Consider the following 26,396-nt stretch of genomic DNA (forward strand, 5'->3'; position numbering starts at 1 on the left):
CTCTGCCCCTCCGGGGCGTCGCTCTGTTGCAACCAGAGCCACTCTAGCGCCTGGGGCAGAGGCCAAGGAGCCATCCCCAGCAACCGGGCCATCTTTGCTCCAACGGAGCCTCGGCTGCGGGAGGGGAAGAGAGAGACAGAGAGGAAGGAGAAGGGGAGGGATGGAGAAGCAGATGGGCGCTTCTCTTGTGTGCCCTGGCCGGGAATCGAACCCGGGACTTCTGCATGCCAGGCCGACGCTCTACCACGGAGCCAACCGGCCAGGGCCCAAATAAAAGTTTTTTAAAAACTGTTTTTCTGACTAACTTTAGTTTCAAAAATTGCATTAAACAGTCCTTACTTTCATAGTCCATTTTTTATAATGAAGGTAAGAAATTTCTGAATTTCACCTTTCAATTCTTTTGGGATTCACTCTGAGCAACATTTTTAGTTGAGAGAAATGCTTCTTTGTCTTGTTCACATTTTTTGAGGAGCAAGTGGGTGTTGACTGTCCAGATGTAGATGTTCTGAAAATCAGTGCTGCACTCTTGCCTTTGGAACCAGACTTGTCATGATTTAACTTTTCAGAATTTAGAGTCTTTCTCTCTAGTGTTTTCAGGCTGAGTTTACTCGTAGAAATGGCAGGATTGCTAATAGAAAGCTTCTGCTTTTACTATATTTAACTGTTTTGTTGCATGTTTTACAAGTAATCAACGATACACTTTTGGAGTCTGTGCTTTTCCACAACTTTTGCTTCTTTAAAACTGAGTGTATTTCCAGTCTACCTGAATCATTACCAGCTAGAAGCAGCGGTCATTGGAACTTGGACATGAGCTGCAAAGTATAGAATGTTGACATTCTGTGGTGGCGCAGTGGATAAAGCGTTGACCTGGAAATGCTGAGGTCACCGGTTCAAAACCCTGGGCTTGCGTGGTCAAGGCACATATGGGAGTTGATGCTTCCTGCTCCTCCCCCCTTCCTCTCTTTCTCTCTCACTCTCTCTCTCCTCTCTAAAAAAAATGAATAAATAAATAAAATTTAAAAAATTAAAATAAAAAAAAAGAATGGTGACAACAATTCCAGTGCCATGAGGACTTTTCCTGGATGTGGACTTTTCCTGGACTCCTGCTCCCTGTGACAGCTCCTAACAGACTGAACTGTGGTTGGGTTGCATTTTTCAGGGATTTGGCATGGTGTTGGGGCCAACTTGGACTTGGTGAACATGTTAAGGACACTACTCTTTTATGGATTCTTGCTGTATTGGCCAAGAGTTTGCTTAAAGGCTTTTAATCACTGTAAAAAAAAATAGAAGACTGGATAAAGAAGATGGGGCACATATACACCAGGGTATACTATTCAGCTAGAAGAGATGATGACATCAGATCACTTACAGCAGAATGGTGGAATCTTGATAACATTATGCGGAGTGAAATAAGTGAATCAGAAAAAAAACAAGAACTGCAGGATTCCATACATTGGTGGGACATAAAAATGAGACTAAGAGACATGGACAGGCGTGGGGTGGTTATGGGGGGTGGGGGGGGAGGGGGAGGGGTACAAAGAAAACTGAATAGAGGGTGACGGAGGACGATCTCTCTTTGGGTGATGGATATGCAACAGAACTAAGTGACAAGATAACCTGGAAATGTTTTATTTGAATATATGTACCCTGATTTATTGATGTCACCCCATTAAAATAAAAATTTATTTATAAAAAAAAAAACAAAAAACTGAGTGTAGCCTGACCAGGCAGTGGCGCAGTGGATAGAGCGTTGGACTGGGATGCAGAGGACCCAGGTTCGAGACCCCGAGGTCGCCAGCTTGAGCGCAGGCTCATCTGGTTTGAGCAAAAAGCCCACCAGCTTGAACCCAAGGTTGCTGGCTCCAGCAAGGGCTTACTTGGTCTGCTGAAGGTCCGCGGTCAAGGCACATATGAGAAAGCAATCAATGAACAACTAAGGTGTTGCAACGCGCAATGAAAAACGAATGATTGATGCTTCTCATCTCTCTCCGTTCCTGTCTGTCCCTGTCTATCTCTCTGATTCATTCTCTGTTTCTGTAAAATAAATAAATAAATTAAAAAAAAAAACTGAGTGTAGCCTTGCCCTGGCCGGTTTGCTCAGCGGTAGAATGTCAGCCCGGCATGCGAAAGTCCCAGGTTCAATTCCCGGCCAGGGCACACAGGAGAAGCGCCCATCTGCTTCTCCACCCCTCCTCCTCTCCTTCCTCTCTATCTCTTCCTCTTCCCCAGCCAAGGCTCCATTGGAGCAAAGTTAGCCCCGGGCGCTGAGGATGGCTCTATGGCCTCTGCCACAGGCACTGGAACAGCTCTGGCTACAACAGAGCAATGCCCCAGATGAACGAGCATCGCCCCCTGGTGGGCATGCCAGGTGAATCCCGGTCGGGCACATGCATGAGTCTATCTGACTGCCTCCCCACTTCTAACTTTGGAATAATACAAAAAACAACAACAACAACAACAACAAAAAAAAACACCCTGAGTGTAGCCTTACCAGGCAATAGCTCAGTAGATGGAGCATCAAACTGGAAAGTGGAGGATTCAGGTTTGAAACCCTGAGGTTGCCAGCTTGAGCACGGGCTCATCTGGTTTGAGCAAGGCTCACCAGCTTGAGCCCAAGGTCACTGGCTTGAGCAAGGGGTCACTTGGTCTGCTGTAGCCCCCCGCTCAAGGCACATATGAGAAAGCAATCAATGAACAACTAAGGTGCTGCAACAAAGAATTGATGCTTTTCATCTCTCTCCCTTCCTGTCTGTCCCTATCTGTCCCTCTCTCTGTCTGTCACAAAAAAAAACAACACAAAATATTGAGTGTATGAAAGAAAGAAAGAAAGAAAGAAAGAAAGAAAGAAAGAAAGAAAAGAAAGGAAAAGAAAAGAAAAGAAAGGAAAGAAAGAAAGAGAGAGAGAGAGAAAAAAAGAAAAAAAGGAAGAAGGAAGGAAGGAAGGAAGGAAGGAGAAAGAAAGAGAAAGAAAAAGAAAAAAAACTGAGTGTATACAACACAATCAACAGTTCAAATGCTATCGACATGTTTACTGGAAACCTAATGTACTATTATTGATTAATGTCACCCCATTACATTTAATTTCTTTTCTTTTTTAAGTGAGAGGAGGGAAGATAGTGAGACAGATTCCTACATGCACCCAGAGGAGGATTCACCTGGCAACCCCCATCTGGGGCCTGGGGCCATGCTGGAATCAACTGAGTGACTGATGTGCTCAGACCAACTGACCTATCCTCAGTGGTAAGAGCTGACACTTGAGCTAATCAACCACTGGTTATGAGAGGGGAAGAGAGAGAAAAGGGGAAGAGGGAGGAGGAGAGAAGCAGATGGTCGCTTCTCATGTGTGCCCTGACCAGGAATCAAATCTGGGATGTCCATACACTGGGCCAACACTCTATCCATTGAGCAACTGGCTAGGGCCTTAATTTAATTTCTTTTTTTTAATTTAATTTCTAAATAAAATATAAACTGAGTGTATAATTTCTTTCTTCTCAATTAAGAAGTTTTTGTATTTTGGATATCAGTTTCGGCTTGGGTTTAAGGCACACTCAAGAATTATCCAGAACCAGCAACTGGAAACATAATGGACATGTCTTTCAAAAGTGCTTTTAGCTCCGTGTGATGAATTGTAGGCCCAGAGGAGAGAGCAGGCCTGACCCAGGCAGCTCTCTTGCAGTTTCTGTGCTACAGCCTCAAGGTAGTGCTTCTGCCCCATCACCACCGCTGTCCCTATATCCTAAAACCCGGTGACAAAAGGAGCAGCAAGGGTAAGTTTTGATGCAGGAGGATCTCAAAAGAGTTCAGATGAAAGGAATCAAAGAAGTCTTCCTCGAGGAAGTGGCATTTGACAGAGGAGTTGAAGGACAGAAAAGACAGTGATGTGTTCAGGTAAAAGGAATAGTATAAACAGAGGCACAGAAGCAGATGAGCACCGTGCTGCCAAGAAGGCTCCAGCTCGAGGGAATGAGGGAGGCTGTGCTATAGCAGAGCCAAGGCAGAGGACATTGGAGGCTCTCGGGAGGTGCTGAGTGTCAGGCCAAGAAATTGGCACTTTGTGGACAAAGCACTGGACTGTGAACTGAGGTCTGAGTCCCAACCCAAGGTCTGCTCTGACTAGGCTTCACTCCCTTGGTCTTGTTCTCTGGAACTTTCTCTAGATAGCAGTGGGAGCTATGGCAAGTTCTATTTTTTTTTATTTTATTTTATTTTTATTTATTGATTTTTTCAGAGAGAGAAAAAGAGACAAAGAAAAAAACATTGGTTTGTTGCTCCACTTATTCATGCCATCATTGGTTGATTCTTATATGTATTCTGACCAGGGATCAAACCTACAACTTTAGCATGTCAGAATGATGCTTAACCAACTGAGCTACCTGACCAGAGCCTATGGCAAGTTCTTGATCAGGGAAATGCCTAGGAATTACAGTTCACAGAATAGTCAAGTCATCAACTCTAACTCCCTCAATTTGTAGATGAGAAAACAGAGATTCAGAAAGGGGGGAAATTTTGCCCAGCATTGCATAGCAAACCAGTGGCAGAGCCAAGACTTGGACTCAGGTCTCCAGCCTCTCATTTTGGGGCTTGTTCCCCTCTGCTGCAATCTGGGATAGCATCTGGGGGACTGAGCTGGAGAAGAATAGCTGAAGGCAGAAGGCCACCAGGAGGCTGCAGTGCCACCAAGATCAAAGACCACAAGGCCAGCCAGTCAAAAATGCTTATTGAGTCCTTCACCCTGATCCTCATCTTAGGTAGATCTGAGTCCCTGAATTAAGCACCCACAAGGACAAAGGGAAGAAATCTGGTGGGCTTCCAGGAAGAGGTGATATGGGATAGATTTTTGCATTCATGAGAGGGAAGGGGCACCAGGAGCAGACTCGGATGAGGATGTAAAAAGGTCTCCGGAGAAGAAATGGCCTGTCATTTGGGTTCCCTCTGGTTCTTGACCAAGGTCTCCACCTCCTTCATAAACCGAAGACACAGCTCCTCTTGCCAGGGTAAAGCAATGCACTGCACAGCCACCGGAAGTCCCACGGATCCTTTCACTGCCTGCACAGAGAGAGCGTCTGCAAATCAGACCCTGCTTCCTGCTCACAAGCCCTTTGCCCAGACACATTATAATATCATTATTATTTTCTCAGAACTCAGGTCAGCAGTTCCACTGGGTAACTCTGCCACTAAAATTGACTTCCGGAAAAATAAGTTACTTAATGTCTGACTCAGATACATGCATACTCTTCAGAGTCAGTCTCTCCCTCTCTTTTTCTCTCTCTCACCTAAGTCAGGATTGTTATTTTAGACCAGGGGTCCCCAAACTTTTTACACAGGGGGCCAGTTCACTGTCCCTCAGACGGTTGGAAGGCCGGACTATAAAAAAAACTATGAACAAATCCCTATGCAACTGCACATATCTTATTTTAAAGTAAAAAAACAAAACGGGAATAAATACAATATTTAAAATAAAGAACAAGTAAATTTAAATCAACAAACTGACCAGTATTTCAATGGGAAATATGGGCCTGCTTTTGGCTAATGAGATGGTCAATGTCCAGTTCCATATTTGTCGCTGCTAGCCATAACAGGTGATATGCTGCGCTTCCGGAGCTGTGACGCGTGCGTCCTGCGTCACCGGAAGTAGTACTGTATGTGAGCAACGCCACGCTTTGCGGTGCCACCACATATAGTACTCCTCTCACTGACCACCAATGAAAGAGGTGCCCCTTCCGGGTGTGCGGCGGGGCCGGATAAATGGCCTCTGGGGGCCGCATGCGGCCCGCAGGCCGTAGTTTGGGGACCCGTTTTAGACCCTACATTAAATAGGCCCACAGAAATACTTCCTTTTGTTAAGCCACCTCTGAATTAGTAATAGTAGCAGTATTGATCACTTCCTACACATGAGACCTTATGCTACTTGCACAGTTTTTTTTATTTAACCTTTAACATAACCTTGCAAGGTAGATTTGTTTATAAATTCCCTTTTTTTTTCTGACAAAGAAACTGAGACCCAGAGAAGGGAAGTGCCCACTTGTTACACGGTAAGCTCCTAACCAGAGGCCTTTGTCCTGATCCACCCTCCCTGCCTCTGGAAGGGACTTTCCTTACAGGGGTGTCAAATAGACCACTGCTTTTGTAAACTATTCTCCCCTGACAAGAACAGAGGCTGACTGGGAGCTTAAATGGTGTGTCCTCAGGGATGGGGTGACACTATACCAGAAGTGAGGAAGGGTAAACCTTGGGAATGCCCAGCCTCCCCCATCTCCCCACGGATTGAGGCTTGAATAATTCCTGCTTTATGCCCCTGGGATATAGGTATGGAGAGGGAAACTGACCTCTGGGAAATTTTTGTCATTAGTATCTCCATAGTATCCCTTGTAGAAGGCCAGTTCCTCCTCGTCCTGTGGTGTCACGGTGGTGACGGGCACCACACCAACAGGGAAGTCCAGCACGTTGTACAGGGATTTGTAAGAGGAGCCGTCTGTAGGAAGAACCAGATTAGCTCAGGAAATCACCAACTCCAACTTCTACGGGAGGAAAAAATGTGACTAAGCGCCCCCTCAGGGTCATTCTTGAAACTTTAGCTCTGTGGGCTTGCCATAGCCGGTTCAGTGCTACAAATAGCCTGACGACTACCTCCTGCTCTCTGCACGGTGGAGGGAAGGAGAGTCCACGTTACCCACGCCTTATTCAATGCCAGGCACTGAGCTGGCCTCTCTACATTGCTGATTCTCTGAATCTTCTTCACCTCTGTGAGGTGGGGATTCTCCTTGTGCAGAAAAGGAGTTTCCTTGTGAGGAAATCCAGGTGCCAGACAGGTCAGGTGGCTTTTCACTGGTTACACAGCCAGTGGGTGGCAGAGGATTCAGCCCATGCCCTCTGGTACAATGAGCTGCAAGATGACTGGGGTGTGCAGTGAAACCCTGAGTTGAAAAGGCATCCCCATTACAACAGCCAGCTATGTTCATGGAGTGAACATCACAGAAGTGGCAGGGATGTTGACAGAAAATATCAGAGAGCAGAGCCAGATATGGGATGTGCCTTTGGACAGCCACTTGGGGGCGGGGGGGAGAACCCAGGGGGAGGACTCCAGGCTTGAGGTGGGTCTTCATTCTGCATTGACATCACCTCTGAGACTTGTACCTGTTCTGGGCATAGGTCCCAGTGATGCCTCAGACACTGCCCTATGCTGAGGCTCGCGCTTCAGGTGGGCTAGGCTGAAGACACCTCTAGACCTGGGGCAGCAGAAAGCATGTTAAGAGAAGATGATGATGCTCAGTGAAAGAAGCCAGACACAAAAGCCTCATATTTTATGATTCTATTCATATGAAATTCTAGGTTAGAAAAAGCAAAGCTATAGTGAGAGAAAGGAGATTAGTGGTTGTGGGGGCAAGGTTAGAATGACTTGCAAAGCGACATGAGAGAAATTTGGTCCGTGATTGAAATAGTCTATATTTTGATTATGGTGGTGGTTATACAACTCTATACATTAGTTAAAATTTATCAAATTGCATGTAGGTTATACAGATGGTCCCCAACTTATGATGGTTTGATTTATGGTTTTTTTACTTTTTTGAGTGCAGAAGTGATAATACATTCAGCAGAAACTGGCTAGACTAAGCTCTGATGTTCACTAGGTTAATGCATCTTCGACTTAGATATTTTCAACTTATGACAGGTTTCTTAGTACATAACTCCATCTTAAGTTGAAGAACATTTGTACTTCAATAAAGTTTACTTTAAAAGTAAATGGAAATTGAGAGTGTCTGCTAACTGGTATGATATTTCTTTTCAGGATGATAGAAGTGTTCTGGAATTAGATAGTAGTTGTGGTTGCATGACATTCTGAATATACTAAAACCCATTCAATTGTACACTTTAAAATGATAATTTATGTAATCTGAATTTCATCTCAATTTAAGAAAAAAATTTAAGTGAATAAAAACAAAGGTCAAGGTCACAGAGGCTGTGGCAGGACTAAGAAGTCCTAAACTCCCAGTCTCAACCCCACCAGGACCCAGTTCCCTCTCACCAGATGCTTTGGCAGGATATCCTATATAGAAAGCAGGGCCCAGAGCTGGTGCCAGCAGCACATCCAGGTCCAAGGACCTCCACTTAGCTATGAACTCTTGCTGATATTTCTGTAGGGACAATAGGGGCAGGACGGGTAAGATCAGCAGAGGTTACTGTTTGCAGGGCAAGGTCAGGTGCTGCCAGGCTGTTGGGTTAGGCACCTGGAAGAATTCCCAAACTATAAGTTGCAGACTGAGATATGTGGGGAGTGTCAGGCTCCTACCAGGGGCCAAGGTAAAGGGATGGGAAAGGGAGTCTCCGGCTGCAGTGATTTGGGAACATGTCCTGTCCCCAGAGAGGGACTTAGATTAACCTCCTAGGTCACCAAGCTTTCCCATTCAGGTCCAGCCAGGCCTCCCCTGCAGGCCAGGACAGAGCTCTGCCCCCTGTCTGGCCACTCCTGACATCAGCAGGTCTCTGCTGCCCCTGCTCTGCCAGTCCCTTGAGGTCTCGCCAGGCACACGTCACCTCCACTGCTGTGTGCTGCTCCCACAGTTTCTTCGGTGTCCTGGGGGCATAAGGAAGACTCTGAGAAGTGTGAAGGCCAGCACAGGAAGACACCCTTTTACACAAATGGGATGTGATAACTAAGAGGCAAGGCTGGCCTCAGTGCAAGCTGTAAATCAGTTGATAGGCTAGGAATGATCTTGTGTCTTGTCCCCTGGTCAAGATACCTTGCCTGTCCAATGTTTCCAAGGGTACACATCTTATGGTCTATACCCCACCACCATCACCAGCCACACGTACTCACAAGTAGAAGCCAGAACTATAGGTTTCTCCCTTTACCTATGAGAGCCCAGCCCTCAGGCTTCTCCAGCCCCAATTCCAACCAGCACCTCAATTCTAAGCCCCACTAGACCGAGCCCAACGGTAAACCCAAGCCCAAACCAGAATCTTCTTCCAACCACATCTCCACCCCACTTCCAAACTGAACCAACCAAGTCAAACCAACTTCAACGCCAGCCCAAACCTAACTTTAACTCAGTCCCAACCTTTACCACAACCTAACCCAATTCTAGCCTGAACTTAGAGCTTAACTCCAAAACAAACCCCAGCCCCAAACCAGCCCCAATCCCAACCCCAGTCAAAAGTCTAAATTTAATTCAGTGTCAGGCATGACCCCCAAACCCTAATTAGATCCCCAAGTCTAAATAGCCTTCACCCTCAGTAAATAACTCGAACCACAGGCCCCTCACTCAGTTATCACCACCCCAGGAAAAACCCTTGTGGGCTGAGCCTGAGGAGACTCAACCACTCACCCCACTCCACGAAACTCTTCCAAAGTCTGGCCCATCCGGGGTGCCTAGAGGTGGGGAAAGGGAGACACCAACTTCAGAAACCACAGGGCAATGCCAGCCCACCCTGGCTGGGGGTCCAGCAAGAGCAACTCTGCTCAGGACACTGACACGGAGCCCCCCAGTCCTCCACAGGCCGCCACCACCTTACACAGCCCTGGGCCCCCCTAGGCACTCACCCCTCTCCAAATCCCCTTTCCTCTTTCTGAAACACCTTTCTCGCTCTGAGCTGTGCTCCCCATCTCAGCCTCTCTGAGAACACTCCTCTGTTCTGGCCTCCATTCCCCTCTTTCAGCTCCTCTTCCTCTTGAACCCAGCTCTGAGCCAGCAACATTCTCTGGGCCTCATGCTCCTCTCTGACCCTAGCTCACTCCCTGAGTCAGCCTCCCCTCCGCTCTCTGAGCTCCCTCCTCTCTGGGCCTCACCCCCCTCTGAATCCCTCCCCATCCTGGGCCCACACTCACTATGTACTTCATGATCAAGGCCAAAAAACACTTCAGTAGATCTGGCAGGCTGAGGTTGCTGACTAACGCTTTTATGCTGTGGTCCACAATGTCGCCCTTCCTGAGGACCCACAGACATAAATCTGGTCAGTTACGGCTTTTCACTCATCAACTGGCTCTCACACCCCCGCAACTCCTCCTCTATAGACAAGCCATGGAGGGGGGTCAGACTCAAGAAACACTTCTGTTCCCACCACCATCACCCCCGGAACATGTGTATCCTGCAGATGAGGCCCGAGTAGATGACTTGTTGCTTCAAGTCACACAATTAGCCATTGGCATCCCACCAGCCCAGGCCCACAGTTCCCCTCCCCAGCCCCTTTTTCACCATGACCACATCTGAGTCCCAACAAACGTACAGCTTCTCAAGAAGGGTGGCTCCTCCATCGGCAAACAGACCCCCCGTGTAGAGGTGTAGGATGGCATGCTCTATGCGGGGGACGGAGAAGGGAATGACCTGTGCGGAGAGTCTGAGTCAGGGCTTGGAGCTTCTCTCATCGAGCCCTGTTTTCTCTTCACATCCCTCAGCATTTAAGGAGAGGATACCACATCACTCCTCATCTTCTACCTCAGCTCCCCAGGAGGGTTTGGGGTGCCGTGCCCACTCCCCCAAAGAGATGTGATGGAATTTGAGCCGCCCTCATCTCCTGCCTGCTCCACTGTAATCCAGCCCCATTCCAAGTGCTTGACATCTGTGAGCTCCTTTAGTCTTCACAGCTGCCCCGTGTGGTAGAAAATTGAAGCTCAGGAGATCAGGAGAGGGGCCCAAGATCACACAGGACGTGTGTGGCCAACCAGCAGTTCTCAAAGGGGAGGCAGGGCGGGGACGGGCCACTGGGGCATAAAAGGCAGGGGAAGAGGTGGAGGACGACTTTGAGAACAGGAGGCTCTTTATAGCCATTTTATGGAAGGAACAAAAACTGAAGCTATAGGGATTATAGGAGTGAGTCCCTGAGCCCCAAAACTGGAGGGACAAGGCACAAAATCTTGATGCCTTCCTCACTGGGTGGAGCCCCCTTGCCCCTGCACTTACCCCATCCATCTTCTTCAGGAAGCTTAGGGGAAACACAATGATCACAGCAGCACAAAATCAGATATAATTTTCTTTCTCTCCAAGAATAGTCCAGTCCATTATCCTTACCAGTTGAGCCTCCTCCCCACACACCCCTTCCTCAGGGCTAAGTAAGCCTACCTGGTGTCCTGCCTCCTGGAGCAGCCTGGAGGTGAGCCTCACAGCCCGGGCCATGCTAGGCGATGGTTGGGTGTAGCCATCGGAATCATAGTAGCCAATTCGAAGGGGCCGGTGACTAGAGTACAACTGGGGATAAGAGGGGGTGAGTGGGACTCTGAGGGGAGCTTGTGCTGCGAACAAGGTGGTCTCTCTCTCTCTCCAGGACCCAGACTTGTAGGTTGGAGCCTGGGACCACAGCTGGCCTTACACAGGGGGGGCCACAAAGGCTCCCCAAAAGTCACTTGGTGCCTCCCTATATACTTTTTAGGCTATTGGTCCTGTGGAGAAACCCCTGGAGGAGCAATAAATAAATAAGGATGTGAGAAATTGGGTAGATGGAGTAGAGTGGTAGACAGATTCATGAATGAGTGAGTGGGTGGATGTATGAGAAGGTGAATGGGTAGGTGGGCAGAGAGTCAAATGGAAAGAGGAGTAGGTAGATGAATGGATAGTTGGAGTTGAATGGGTGGGCAGGTAAGTAGCTAGATGAATAAACACAAATATTTTTAAACTAAAGAACTATCAGGAGAGGATAGGATGGAGAGATCAATAGAGGCAAAGAATAGATGACAATGATCACTAATTGATTGTACTAGGATATATGTAGGGAGTCGAACATGATTATGTGCGCATCTTGCCCACTGCACCTTGGACTAGGAAATAAGGCCTTCAGAAGGGTTAGTCAGATAGCAGACAAGTCAATGAAGAAAGAGGGAGGGGGAAGGTCTGCTCCCCCACCCACTCACCTCCTCCCTGAAGGGCTGGAAAGGCACAGTGGGGTCCAGTCGGTGCATGTCTTCATTCAGCAGGGCTCGCATGCCCAGCACCAGGCTGTCCACATCCCGGGCCATGGGGCCAGCCACGGTGCTCACTACACAGAGTAGAGGGGAGGGAAGCAGACACTTCTCATCCTTTCTGCACTGGGGAACCCCACCCCCGGGCCTCAGAGGGTGGGGCCCAGGGCCAAAGGAAGAGTCCCTGGTACCATCCTGTATGAGGGGATGAAGGCAAGTAGAGTGGGTAAACCCACCCAAGCAGCTCTGGTGCCTGGAAGGAGACTCTCATCTGGGGCAGAACATCAAGAGACCGGTAAGAAAGATGAAAGCTAGATAACAGGAAGCACTTCTCAGTGGGGCAAGTCACTGGAATAGTGGAGGCCAGGTGGAAGTCAAGAAGTCCCTCCCCCCATATACCTTTACCACCAGTGGGGTTCATCTGTCTCAGATAGTGGCTGAGTGAAATGTCCTTGGGAGAAAGTCTGTCAGGTTTGTCTTTGAGTAGGTGTGGCCACAGGCATAGACAAGAGCTTACCTGATTTCTTGCCCTTCACAGGAGAAGCAACTCCAATGTAGCTGCAAAACCCCACCCATGAAGAGCCCAGCTCAGCACCAGAAGGGAAGGACCTGGGTGCCAAGGATGCTTGAGCACCCAGCCCATGCGTTCCCAGCCACGGCTCAGCACACAGGAACAAGAGCTGCTTCCACCTTCCCATAACTTGCTATTACTACCCATAGCACAAAGTCTGATCTCTGACTGCCCTTCAAGGCTCTAAAATATCAACTTCCCTAGCTTCCTCTTCTAGCTCTTTCAGGAACACATGTTGCTCCAAGCAAAGTAAGTTGCTTCTAAACTCCACACCATCTCTGCATGTCCATCCTTCAAAACCAGGCTCAAATGCTTCCTCCCCCAGAAAGCCTTCCTTTTCCTTGCCCTGCCTCTGAAAGTTCAAAGTCTAGCCTTTTAATAAATCTCTGGTGAAAAAATGTTGGCTTCATCCTGTGAGTTCTCACAAGCTTTACCCCTCTCTTAAATTCCTGATCATTTTTTGACTAAGCCATTTGGATGTCTAACAGGGGCAGGGGCTGGGTCTGAGAGTGCTGTGTCGCCAACACAGGGGTTACCACATGGTAGGTACTCAGAGTGGAATGGAAAGATGAGTGGATTGGATGGATAGATGCATGGATGAATGCAGGATAGATGGAAAGGTTACTGGAAATAGGAATGAATAGATGGGCAAATGAATAAAGGCAAATATGGATTGATGGATGGGTAGATGAGTAGATGGATGGACAAGATGAATGGGAAAATGAATGGTTAAAAGAATAGAAGGACCTAACCTGTGGTGGCGCAGTGGATAAAGCGTTGACCTGGAATGCTGAGGTTGCCGGTTCAAAACCCTGGGCTTGCCCGGTCAAGGTACATATGGGAGTTGAAGCTTCCTGCTCCTCCCCCCCTTCTCTCTCTCTCTCTCTCCTCTAAAATGAATATATATATATAAAAGAATAGAAGGAAGTATGTATGTAAGTTTTTCAAAGGCTGAGATATTTTTCCCCTTTGTTCATTGGTATATCTCAAGTATGGAGTATATGGCCCAGAGCAAACACTCAATATTTGTCAAATGAATTAAATAGTAGATGAATGGTGAAATTGATAGATAGAGACTGGGCTGATGACTGCATGGGTGGGTAAGTGGATGAAGGATGGATAGATGGATAAATGGATGGACTGATTAATGAATAAGAGAAAGGGTAGGTAAATGGATAAATGTACAGAAGAGTGAATTAATGTACTAATGAGGTAATGAGTAAGCGGAAGGTCTGTTCCATTGTCACCTGTACCAAACATGGTATGTTTAGCTGTGATTGAGGCAGGAATTATTTGAAGCCCTCCTCCACCTACTTTCCCTAGGACTAAGCTGAGTCAATGAGAGTTAATGCGTGGAGCAGGCCCCTCTGCTCCCCCAGACCCCTATTTCTTCTAGGCTAGGTTGAGCTCCTCCCCCCCACACACACACACACAGCATGACCACTGAGTACCTGAGGCGGCCTCCTGTGGTCCGGAGACCATAGACACCGCAGAAGCTGGCTGGTATGCGGATGCTGCCACCTGTGTCAGTACCCATGCCCAGGATGGAACCCCCTTTTGCCAACAGAGCTCCTTCACCCCCTGAGGACCCTCCAGGAGTCTTCTTTAAGTTTAAAGGGTTCATGGTCTGTCCATAGATGGGATTGCTGCAATCAAAGCTGAGGGAAGCAGAAGAAAAGGGGTTAGGAGGTGAAGGTTTAATTGGGGAAGATTGCCCCTCCCCCATCTAGAGGCTGACCACCCTCGGGAGTCAACCAGGGCTGCTGCAACTCATGAGCTCCTCCCAGGGGCTGAGACCTCTTAGCCTCCCCTTTGGCTGAGGTGAGAAGTCGCTGCTGCAGGAAAGACCCAGAGCAGACACCAATCACACCTCCTAAAGTAAGGAGCAAGGAGCCCACAGCTCTGCGGTCAGAACCAGGAACAGGGTCCTCACAGAAATGAATACACTAAAGGCTGAGTGAGGAGGAGAGAGAACGGGGAATGAGAAGAACAACTAGAGACAGAAGTTGGAAGAGAAACAGACACATACTGTAACTTTTCAGAACCCCAAGTCTGAGAGCCCTTAGAGACCATGGAGCCCACACATGAGGAGGAAACTGAGGGTCAGAGGGTACAGAGACTTGCCCAAGAACTTCAGTCCTTGAGCACTGCATGACTGGCTCCCACCTCACCTTCTGCTCTGAATCAGGACTTTATGTTGCTGTTTCAGTCCTGGGCCAGGGTCCAGACCCAGACCCTGGACCCAGACCCAGACCCAGTTCCTAGCCCCAGCCCCCAGGCCCAGACTCAGACTCAGCCCCCAGACCCCAGACCCCCAGACCCAGACACAGCCCCCAACCTCCAGACCCCCAGACCCAGACACAGCCCCCAACCCCCAGACCCCAGACCCAGACCCAGTTCCTAGCCCCAACCCCCAGGCCCAGATTCAGACTCAGCCCCCAGACTCCCAGCCCCCAGCCCCCAGCCCCAGCCCCATCCTGCCCACTTCAGACACCTGAGCATGGTCTGGGGGATGTTGGTCTTAACGAACGGAATAGCTCCCTGGGCTTTCAGCACCTTCACAATGACCCCATCCTTGGCCGCCGGCTCTTCCAGGAACTGGGCCAGGCCACACGTAGAGTCATGGCCCTGCAGGGAAGTGACTTTAACTCCAGCCCATGCGGGTCAGGGTAGAATCACTCAGTGAACAGATTCTACTCCACCCCTACTCACATCCATTTTCACGCTCTCTGAGACACAATGCTGCACCTTAGGGGGATTCACAGGTGGCAGAAGAACATGATGATTAAGAGTATGGGTTTGGGTTTGAATCCAACTGCTGGATTCTGCCCGCTGGCCACTTTCTAGCCGTGCACCCTGGACTAAGTAACTTGCCCCATGTCACACACTCAGATGCTCACAGGTTCAGTGGCATGTTTGTGCCCACACATACATGTACACCCCAGGGCTCACCATGCAGTCATAGGGGTCCTTGAGGCTGATGGGGACCCCATAGAGAAGGCCTCTCTCGCTCTTCTTGAGCTTCTTCAATGCCTGCAGTTGCTCCTCACATTCCCCCAGGAAGTCCGTCAGGCAGTTCACCTCCTGGTGCACCTTCAGCGCCTGCGCACCATTGAGGGAAACCCGCTAAGCGCTGGGAGTGAGGCCAGGGACAGGACATTCAGTCACTCCAGGGTCTCCCCTCTTCCTGACTCATAGTAGAATTGAAGTGATAATAGCTGTGGAATGAGCACCCTCCCAAGCTCCCTTTCAGCAACAAAGTTACATCTGCCCCCAACTCCTCTAAGTAGAACAATGACAGGGGACATCCCCCACGCCAGCCCAGAGCCAGGTTTGAGTTTTGACCCTTGACTCCTGACCCCCCACCTCCTCTAAGTAGCTACAGAGGACACTCTCCAGACTCAGCTCTTCCTCCCGCAGCTTTTCAGCCAGTGTCACCAGGGGCAGCTCCAGGATGGTCTTGGGATCAAAGCTTGGCTCCTGTGGAGATGGAGTGGGATGAGCAGATGTCAAAGACGGATCCACTAAGGCCTACTTCCACATGCACAACATCACACCTCACCCACTCCATTGTACACACGGTCACACACACGTCCATGTGTTCAGTACATATCCATTCCTGTGCTCATCCTTAGCATTAAAAACACTTCTTGATCTGTCTCCAGGTTGGCATGAAAGCCTTACAAGGAACAGATATTCCTTTCTGTCTCTGCTTCCCCAATGCCCAGTCTGGTGCCTGTCACAGAGGAGGGCCTGCCTCCTGGTGTTGCTATTCAGAAGGAGCACAGTTAGAGAGGGAGAGACTTTATACGCTTATCTTGGGACTCAGGAATTATGGAAACAAGGTTCAGCTCTGTGTGGTTTGCCTTCAGGGGAACAACCCAGCATCATTTCCTTCTTATCCAGTCTTCTCTCCATCCTTGTTCATCTGACCTTGGGAAAGGACAAGACTCTAGCATGGGTGGCAGGAGATCTGGGACCCAGTTGACCACAAGGTCAACCCAGGGTGAGTCCCTTTCCCTGTCATGGCCTAGGTGTCCTCAGAGAAGAAAGGACTAGAAGTCAATCATTAGTCAGCCATGTAGAGTGACTACAGACAGCAACCCTAGCAGCTCTGAGCGGATCCTCCAGGGAATGAGGGAAAGCCTGACACTAGCTCCTCAGGACTCCCCCAGGGACAAGCATGATATAACGACCTAGCAGGCAGCAGGCACTCAGGAAGGTGAAGTTGTCTCCTTTTAGTTCTCCAAAGCCTCAGTTGAGACCCTGACAGAGAGCTATTTGCCCAAGGACACAGCTAGTAAGTGGCAGAGCCTGGATCCTTGCTCTATTTCTTCCCCTTCTGGCACCCCCACGATGCGAACATTGGTGCTTGAAGTTGTCCCAGAGGCTCCTTACAAGATCCTCATTTTGGGGTGTCCTTTTTTCTCTTTGCTGTTCTGATTGGGTGTTTTTTTGCTTCCTTATATTCCATATTACTGATTTGATTCTCGGCTTCATTTACTCTACTGTGTTGATTCCTTAAAAATTATTCTTCATTTCAGTTAGTGTATCCTTCATTTCTGACCGATCCTTTTTTCTGACCTTGAGGTTCTCACTAGGGTCATTAAGATTCTATAACTGGTGTTTTGAACTCTTCATCTAGTAGATTTCTTGGGCTGGCTTTAGCTCGGTGGTTCTTTGAGTCAAGTTCACTTGCTGGTAGATTTCTTGTTTCCATTTTTTTTAGTTGTTTTTCTGGAGCTTTATTCTGTTCTTTCATTTGGGGGCTGTTGGGCAGATAAAATGTATTATGCTCACTTTGTTAAAAATAGGCGCTGCCCACGTGAGGCCATTGCCCAGGTGATATTAATGTGTGTTGAGAATTGTTGTAGCCTGAGGCTTGGTTTTGGGATTAAGCCTGTCCCACCCTTTTTGGTGTGAGGTGGTACAATCCTATCATGCCTCAGAGAAGTGACTTTGTATTAGAGACTTCCATATTATGTATATTGGATTAAGGGTTTGGATTTCTACACTATAAAAGGGAGGCAGAACGGGACTCGGCGCTTGGTTCCTGAGACTAGTATTAGAAGAGAGAGCAGAGGAGAGCAGAGAAAGGCCACGTGGAGGAGGCCAGGAGAAGCAGCCAAGATGGTGGAGTGCTGAGTGAGATGCCAGTTTGTGTCGAGTTTGTATTTGGGATAAGGAAGGAGATGGGGAACTGAGGAGAATAAGTCTGATGAGCTAGAAACCTTTGATTCTAGGAAACTCGGATAAGTCAGTGGCTTTGTGAGCACTGAATGTGACTGGGTTTTGGAGCCCAGTGTGTATTTTTACTTGCCCGCCGGGTGCAAGGTAGGATTAAAGGCTATGGCCCACCAGTTTTTGGCTCCATGGTTTCTTTACCGACTGTCCGAATCCAATGCGAACCTGCATGGGCCGGACGGCTGCTGTGATAGTGGCCCTGGCTACGGCTTCTGGCTCTACAGGGGCGTAAAGCCAGGAGCCACCATCGTGGCCATTCACATGCAGGTTCGCATTGGATTCGGACAGTCGGTAAAGAAACAATGGAGCCAAAAACTGGTGGGCCATCATCTTTAATCCTAGCTTGCACCCAATGGGCAAGTAAAAACACACATTGGGCTCCAAAAACCACTCATTCAGTGCTCACAAAGCTACTGACTTATCCAAGTTTCCTAGAATCAAAGGTTTCTAGCTCACCAGACTTATTCACCTCTGTTCCCCATCTCCTTCCTTCTCCCTGCACAAACTCTGTGCAAACTGGCTTCTCACTCAACACTCCGCCAACTTGGCTGCTTCTCCTGGCCTCCTCCACGTGGCCTTTCTCTGCTCTCCTCTGCTTTCTCCTCTAATATTAATCTCAGGAATTAAGAGAGCAAGCTCCCGTTCTGCCCGCATTTTATAGTGTAGAAATCAAAACCTTTAATCCAATATACAAAATAGGGAAGTCTCTAATACAAAGTCACTTATCTGGGGCATGATGGGATTGCACCACCCCACATCAAAAAGGGTGGGAAAGGCTTAGTCCTAAAACCAAGCCCCAGGCTACAAGGATCCTGCCTGCCCACAGCCTGGCCCCAACACACATTATATTACCTGGGCGATGAGCTTCCATGTAGGCAGCACCATCTTTAACAAAGTGAGCATAATATATTCTATCTTCCCAACAGGGGGCATGTTTCCTTGTCTTCTCATTTTTGCAGCCTCCCTGCGTTTGTTTCTATGCATTAGGTAGAGCTGCTTGCTATGTCTCCCCGGCTTGGTAGAGTGGTCTAATATAGTAGGTGTCCTGTAGGGTCCAGTGGCACCCTTTCCCAATCACTCAAGCTGGACACTCAAGGTGCACCCCATGTGTGGGCTGTGTACACCCTCCCCTTGTAGTTGAGCCTTGATTGCTGTTGGTATGTCAATGAGAGGGATTTACCAGCAGGCCGATCAGCTGCAAGAACTGGCTGTGACCACCAACTACCGACTTCAGACCACCGTGGAGAATCAGCTGTGCAAAGGCCCACAGCCCAGAGCAGGACTTATTTCATCAAGGCTCTGTTACCCACTGAGTTCACCTTGTGTGTTGCTTGTGGAGATGATTGGGTGGTGGTACTTCAACATGATCTGAAGCTGTCCACTTGGTGCGCTGGCTCTGGGCGCTCCTGGAAGGTGTAGTCCAAGGCCAGGCAGCCCCTGTGCTCTTCTTTTTCAGAAGAGAAATCCCTATAACTTCTGGCTGTAAAAATCAATGAGGATTATGGCTGAGTAAGACAGAGGGTTCCTGGAGTCCCAGGCAGTTCCTTTTAAAGGGCTCACCCATGGATTTACTCGGATTCAGTCCTGAGCTCAAGCACTGAGGCAGCAGCTTGAAAAGCACCAGAGATTTATGGGGAGGAACAGAATTATCAGGCGTCAAGATGAGAGTTGGGAAAGGCAGCTTTCTTCCAGACAGAAGTGCTGGCAGAGGCCATTTTCCTTTGATGAGCATCCCCCTCCCCACCACTGGCAGACAAGTGTCTTATCTGAAACTCCCTCAACCTGGCTCATACTGTTTGCGCCACCCTGGTGATTTCCTGAGGCCCCGCCCCACCCAACTTACAGCCCCACCCAAGCTGTTTCCAGTGGTTTTTCTGTATGAATGGTTTGTCTTGGCTCATGCATCAGATTTTCCTAAAATCTTTCAAACAAGCAGCATCTGGCCTCAGTATGCCCCGTACCTCTTGCTAAGTAACCCCAGGCCCAGCACTAGCAGCAGACGGCCTTGGTTTGCAGCTTCGCCTTGCCTGGACACCTTCAAGCCCAGCACCACTGACAGTCATTTGCAGATTGCTTTGTTGCTCATGTCAGGTGGCCCTGGGCTGGAGGGCCTGGTGTGGGGCTGGGACTCCTTGCTCTTCAGGGGAGACTTCTGCAGCAGAGATATCCCTCCCAATTTTTATCTGCCACACTTGGGTGTGGGAGAAGCCTATTACAAGTTTCTGCCCCTCATACCAGTTTTGATGTGGCTTCTTTAATTCCCTAGTTGTAAGACTCAGCCAGATTCTAGGCAGTTCTGAAAGATGATTGTTCTGTAGTTTAGTGGTAATTTTTAAGTAAAAAATGAGGATAGTTTAAAAAGTCTCTGGGACAACTTCAAGCATACCAACATTCACCTCAACACAGTGCTGGAAGGAAAAGAGAAAGAGCAAGGAATGGAAAACTTATTTGAAAAAATGATGGAAAACCTCCCTAACCTGATGAAAGAAATAGACATAAAGTCTAGGAAGTATAGAGCATCAGCATAGTGTGTGGAAGTCCCAGGTTTGATTCCCAGCCAGGGCACACAGGAGAAGTGCCCATCTGCTTCTCCACCCCTCCCCCTCTCCTTCCTCTCTGTCTCTCTCTTCCCCTCCCACAGCCAAGGCTCCATTGGAGCAAAGTTGGCTCGGGCGCTGAGGATGGCTCTGTGGCCTCTGCCTCAGGCGCTAGAATGGCTCTGGTTGCAGCGGAGCAATGCCCCAGATGGGCAGAGCATTGCCCCCTGGTGGGCATGCCTGGTAGATCCCGGTCAGGCACATACAGGAATCTGTCTCTGCCTACCTGCTTCTCACTTCAGAAAAATACAGAAAACATTTTTTAAGAAGTCCAGGAAGCACAGAGAGTCCCAAACAAGATGAACCCAAAGAGGCCTACACCAAGACACATTATATAGTTGTCCCTTGCCATATCGTGGTTCACTTTTCACAGTCTTACTGTATCGTGGCTTTTTTTTTTTTTTTTTTCAGAGACAGAGAGAAAGTCAGAGAGGGATAGACAGGGACAGACAGACAGGAACAGAGAGAGATGAGAAGCATCAATCATTAGTTTTTTGTTGCGTACTGCAACACCTTAGGTGTTCATTGATTGCTTTCTCATATGTGCCTTGACCGTGGGCCTTCAGCAGACCGAGTAACCCCTTACTTGAGCCAGAGACCTTGGGCCCAAGCTGGTGAGCTTTTGCTCAAACCAGATGAGCCTGCGTTCAAGCTGGCAACTTCAAGGTCTCCAACCTGGGTCCTCGGCATCCCAGTCCAACACTCTATCCACTGCGCCACCGCCTGATCAGGCTGTATCGCAGATTTTTAAATTCTATATATATTTAATTTTGTATCACGGATTTTTTGCTATATCGCGGATTTTGTGGTATATAGGTATTTTTATGTATTTATTATTTTAATTATTTTTGTGGTAAAATAAGCATTTTCTAGCCTAAAATGTTGAAAAGGTTTATAAGAGTGTGGGGAGAGTTTATAAAGCCTTAAAATATACATAAATAATAAAATAAATGTAAGGTCGCTACTTCACGAATTTTCACCTATCACGGGGAAAATAACCCCCATGATAGATGAGGGACCACTGTAATTAAAATGCCAAAGGTTAAAGACAAAAAGAAGACCTTAAAAGCAGCAAGGGAAAAGCGGTTAGTTACCTACCAGGGAGCTCCCATAAAACTGTCAGCTGACCTGATCAGTGGTGGCACAGTGGATAGAGCATCGACCTGGGACACTGAGGTCCCAGGTTTGAAAACTCCAAGGTCACAGGCTTGAGCACAGGAGCACTAGCTTGAGCACAGATTCGCTGGCTTAGCATGGGATCATCAACATGATCCCAAGGTCACTAGCTTAAGCAAGGGGTCCTTGGCTCAGTTGGAGCCCCCTGGTCAAGGCACATATGAGAAGCAATCAATAAACAACTTAAGTGCTGCATATTATATGTCAACTTTAAATGAAAAATAAAAAATTATTTAAAAAAAATAGAACTCCCCAGCCTGTGTGCTACAAGGACTTTCAGGAGGGCCCAGACATGGACAGGACAGGCATTCAGTTAGAATGCATCTCAACATCTGTACTGTGGCTAAAATATTTAAATTCTTCTGAGTCACTTAGCAAAAAGTCACTGTCCTGAGCATACCACCACATCAGCTGCTCCAGCCCTTCCCCTGGAACTCCTCTCAGTTCAGCAGTAAAGAGTTAGTGCTCAGCCCATGGGTACCCTGCAGGCACAGTCTCTGATTCCTTCAGGGACTGTGGAGGCCAGCCTGTGGTCACCCCTTACCCTGCTCCCCAGCTCTGAGAATCCTCAACAGGCCTCACCAGGGACGACCCCAGCACTTAATGCCAGTCCATACGCTCACCACCAACACTGCACGTGAGTCCAATTCCTACATATCTATTTGGAGGGATGACACCCTTGGTGGCAACCCTGTGGGCAAGTACCCAGTGTCCATCCCAACCCCTGAGGCTAGAGCTCCCCTGAAGGTGTCCTTGCATAGCCTCTTGTGAAAATGGCAGCTTTCCAGGGAGCTGGGGAGAGGTGGTCACAGGTCACAGGATGCCCATGAGGGCTGGGACGGCTCCTCTGCCCCCTCAGTGAGCACAAAGTGACACGGGAGGGAGGGGGGGAGGACAAGCCTCACCTGTTCACCGAACTTGATGAGTGTTGCTTCTATTTGACAGATCAACTTTATTAAACCTCACTAAATGTCCACTCAGCAAGGACATTAGTTTTATTACAAAAGTGAGAACTATTACATAGATAGTGCATATGTAGCCAGGCTCCACTGTAAACATTTATTAACTTGAGTACTATAATTATAATCATCCTCCCACTGTAACGATGAGGAAGCTACAGCACAGAGAAATTATTTAAAATATACAAGGGTATACAAAAGTAGGTTTTCAGTTGTTTGTATGGAAAATAATACAATAATTACTAAATAATTATACAGAATAAACCGCGTTTCACATGCCCTCATCTATAAACCTCCTTTTGCCCACCCTTGTAAGTGTCAGAGTCAGGATCAAGAAACAGGCAGCTCATCACTCTTAACTACCGTGTTACACGACTTCTCACCGAGGCCTGTAAGATTAGGATCACAATAATTTATTATGACACTCATAACAATGTTTATGAGCCCACTGTCAATAGGGATGCTTAACTATGCAAAATCTCAGAGGGCATTAGAAGAGCTAGCGAATTGTGAGCGTAATTGCCAGTGGGTCACCAGAAGCTGAGCAAGGACTCAGACCAAGGAAGGGGATCATTGGTGTTGAGAGTCTCTGCTTAATGAGATTGTAAGTCACCTAATGCCTCAGTTTACTGGGAGAGCTTTGAAAGAGAAGGACATCTTTAAAAGATAATAGCCACATCCAAATATCCTCACAAGTTTCTACAAAACAAATCAACAAACTCTTTGGAAATTGTTATAATCATCTGAAGGAATTGAAACTCAATTTACATCACTTTTAAGCTGTTTTAATACATAGTTTAGTTTAGAACAAATCACCTCTTCCTGCCGAGTCCCATAGCCCCGTGGACATCTGGCTTTCTCCACACTCACCTGGTGCTGCCTTCCATGATGGTTTGAAAATAAAACAAAAATATATTTTAAAGTTTTTTTGTATATTGACTTATTAATATTTCCAAAGTGGTGGTTAAATATGGTTAATATGGTAAAAAAGAAAAAAATCTCAACCTTCCGGGCAGCCCCTTTCCCCCTGAGGTGGTGGTCATCACCTCCTGACAAGCAGCCTGCAGCCATGCACAGCGTGTCTGTTTACCCCAGTGGACCCTACAGATCTTTTCTATGTGTTCTCTGGAAACTCTGCCTTATCTCAGGCTTTTCTCTATCTGGTATTACCTATCCTGTTCTTTCCTCCTTTTAGAAAACTTCTATACATCTTGCAAGGCTCAGCTCTTTGAAGTCTCCCTCACATGACCTGTTCCAGAAAGAGCAAATCATGTCTCCCACCAAGCCCCACAGCTCCATGGGCATCTGGCCTTTGCCCACATTCAGCTGAGCTGCCTCCCATCGTAGTTAGCACAGCTCTGTTTCCACACCCAGAGTGAGAACATCTTTAAGACAAGTCTGAGTCAGGCCCTGGCCGGTTGGCTCAGTGGTAGAGCGTCGGCCTGGCGTGCGGGAGTCCCGGGTTCAATTCCCAGCCAGGGCACACAGGAGGGGCACCCGTCTGCTTCTCCACCCCTCCCCCTCTCCTTCCTCTCTGTCTCTCTCTTCCCCTCCCGCAGCTGAGGCTCCATTGGAGCAAGGATGGCCCGGGCACTGGGGATGGCTCTGTGGCCTCTGCCTCAGGCGCTAGAGTGGCTCTGGTCGCAACATGGTGACGCCCAGGATGGGCAGAGCATCGCCCCCTGGTGGGCAGAGCGTCGCCCCCTGGTGCGCGTGCCAGGTGGATCCCGGTCGGGCGCATGCGGGAGTCTGTCTGACTGTCTCTCCCTGTTTCCAGCTTCAGAAAAATGAAAAAAAAAAAAAGGCAAGTCTGAGTCAGATGTCAGATTTATCTTTACAGTGAATCTGTCCCCAAGGTTCAGCAGAAGGCAAGACCCACAGGAGCCCTCTTGTGAAATTTTGTTAAACTGAACTGAGTTAGATTCGTTTGAACCCTACAAGGGTTTGACCTATGTCTCAGCTTCACACCTCCCTGGGACATAAAGCTGAAGACCTGAGGCCTTGAAGGCATATCTGGCAGAGGACTGACCCGACTGGGAAGATACTTAGGACAGGCCTATAAAACTTTGTTGGGGAGAAAATTGGTACTGAAAGCAAAGAGGGGAGGCTGGAGACGCTATGGGTGACCTCACCACAAAACCTTTCCACTCCTCCAGCCAACCAGATACATAAAACCCCAATAGCTACATATTCCAGATGGCCGCACATATACTATCCAGGTGCCCAGACGCATACAGAACCAGATATCTTTGCACATCAGACACATGATCACACACATACATGTTCAACCAAACATTCAAACCCAAACATATCATGTTACTCCAACCAGTAACCTGACCCATACACATCCAGCCAGGCACACATACCACAGGCACGGAACCAAACACAAGGAGCACACAGCCTGACACATAACCAACCAGCACACAATAACACACCAGCAGGAGGCACACACAGGCAGGCCCTGGTGTTGGTAGTAAAGGAACCTAAACCCACCACCGCACACAGATGGGGCTACCACACGCACACAGGAATCCTCTCCATCATGCTGATTCGCCACGGCAACCCCATTAGCCCAGACTTCCTCCCCATCAACCAAGGAGGGGCAGCTGCTCTCTGGGGGCAGATTGATTTATCCAACTAATTAGCCCCAATTAATATTAATACACATTCTCGGGAACTGCAGCAGCTCGGGCAGAGAAGCTGCCCATTGGGGCCATCAATCACTGTCTAGGGGACAGTGGAGGACACTCAGGAACTCCAGATCACAGGGACAGCACCTCAGGCATTATCCCCAACCCCCATTCCCAGGGCTCCCAGAGGGAGACCACCACCATCAACCAAAGTTGGGGACCTTAAGATACTATGCGCTCACCCTTCCTCGAGCAGTCAGGGAGCCCAAGGCCCAGAAGGGGGCTGTCGCATCCTCCAGGCCTTACAGCAAACCCAGGGCACAGTGTGAGGTTGTCTCCATGTCCCCCCTTCCCACCCTTCTCTGCCACTCTAAGCTGGCTTTGCTAACACGCTCATGGCTCAGTCACTGCACCTGCAAATTCCAGCCCAATCACAATGGTGTCTCAATGCCTTGAAACATCCCCATCCAGGCTGTTAAAGCCCTCTTTTAAGTCACATAGCTTCCTGGGAAGACCCCATCTCCAGTAACCTTCCATGCTTTGCACCTGTCAGGCACTCAGCAAGCATTTGCAGAACATAGTGGGGTGGGGGAGGGGAAGGAGAATGTGTAGACCAGGGTTCCTGTGTCAGTGGGACACAGGAGTGGTCAGGGGCTGAAAGAAGCCTGGGATCCTGCCTCTAACTCCCCCATCAGTTTATTTTATTTCAACAAATAGCCCAAGTGAATACCACCGTGTTATTGAGCCGTGTGCCAGACAGGCCCTGGGAGAACAGAGGAAACACACTGACCCCGACCTAAAGTGGCTCAAGGTACTTAAATAGAGAGGAACTGACAGTGACACAAAGACCTGGCATGGGGAGAGTTGGGTTGGGGGGCTGTCCCCAGGCTCCCTGTCTTCTGAAGGGGATGAGGCGACGGGGAGTATGTCCTGAGGTAGGACCCACCTGTTGGGACTGAGGTGGGGAGCTTCAGGGATTGATGTCCACTTACCTGCTGCCGGAGACGCTGTGCCAGGGCTGCCATCTGCTGCAGCGCCTCCTCCCTACGCTTCTGTGCTCTGGGGATCTTGTGCCATGCTAGAGCCGGCTGCCAGAAAACCCAGGTGGCCACCAGCAGGGCAGCGCCCAGCAAGATCAGCAGGAGTAGTCCTACCAGGGGGTACAACAGCACAGCCATCCTAGGCATCATGGGGCCTGTGTGGAGGTATCGACTGCTTCCTCATGACCACTTCCTACTTATTTATCAGCAGCACCCTCCCACAACTGGGGCCCCAAGGGAAAGGAGCCAGGCCCTGGGTGTGCCAAAAATGCAATGTCTTCCAGCTGCTTCT

General features: G+C 48.6%; 1 protein-coding gene and 1 pseudogene across 1 annotated transcript; both read right to left on the reverse strand.

Annotated features, from left to right (window-relative positions):
- Nucleotides 1–355: 355 nt before the first annotated feature.
- On the reverse strand, nt 356–3,715 carry LOC136329080 (UPF0711 protein C18orf21 homolog; annotated as a pseudogene).
- Nucleotides 3,716–4,917: 1,202 nt separating this feature from the next.
- LOC136330036 (vitamin D3 hydroxylase-associated protein-like) lies at nt 4,918–26,242 on the reverse strand. The gene is made up of 15 exons (XM_066266554.1): nt 26,057–26,242; nt 15,825–15,938; nt 15,411–15,560; nt 14,953–15,086; nt 13,910–14,116; nt 12,405–12,445; nt 11,840–11,964; nt 11,055–11,180; nt 10,222–10,319; nt 9,824–9,923; nt 9,324–9,367; nt 8,533–8,572; nt 8,024–8,132; nt 6,327–6,472; nt 4,918–5,046 (listed from the first exon to the last, which is right to left on the reverse strand). Exons 1-15 carry the CDS (start codon nt 26,240–26,242, stop codon nt 4,918–4,920), a joined length of 1,749 nt encoding a protein of 582 aa, XP_066122651.1.
- Between the last annotated feature and the right edge of the window lie 154 nt (nt 26,243–26,396).

This window comes from Saccopteryx bilineata, chromosome 3 (genome assembly GCF_036850765.1).
Source record: "Saccopteryx bilineata isolate mSacBil1 chromosome 3, mSacBil1_pri_phased_curated, whole genome shotgun sequence".
Taxonomy (NCBI): domain Eukaryota; kingdom Metazoa; phylum Chordata; class Mammalia; order Chiroptera; family Emballonuridae; genus Saccopteryx; species Saccopteryx bilineata.

What these genes read in the sequence shown, in the direction of transcription:
- LOC136330036 (XM_066266554.1), bottom strand. Translation starts at nt 26,242, where the DNA reads ATGGCTGTGCTGTTGTACCCCCTGGTAGGACTACTCCTGCTGATCTTG. An exon ending in TGTGAAGGGCAAGAAATCAG is followed by an intron (nt 11,965 to 12,404) that starts GTAAGCTCTTGT and finishes TACTCTGTGTAG; the next exon opens with TGAGCACCGTGGCTGGCCCC. An exon ending in ATATCCTGCCAAAGCATCTG is followed by an intron (nt 6,473 to 8,023) that starts GTGAGAGGGAAC and finishes TTCTTCCTACAG; the next exon opens with ACGGCTCCTCTTACAAATCC.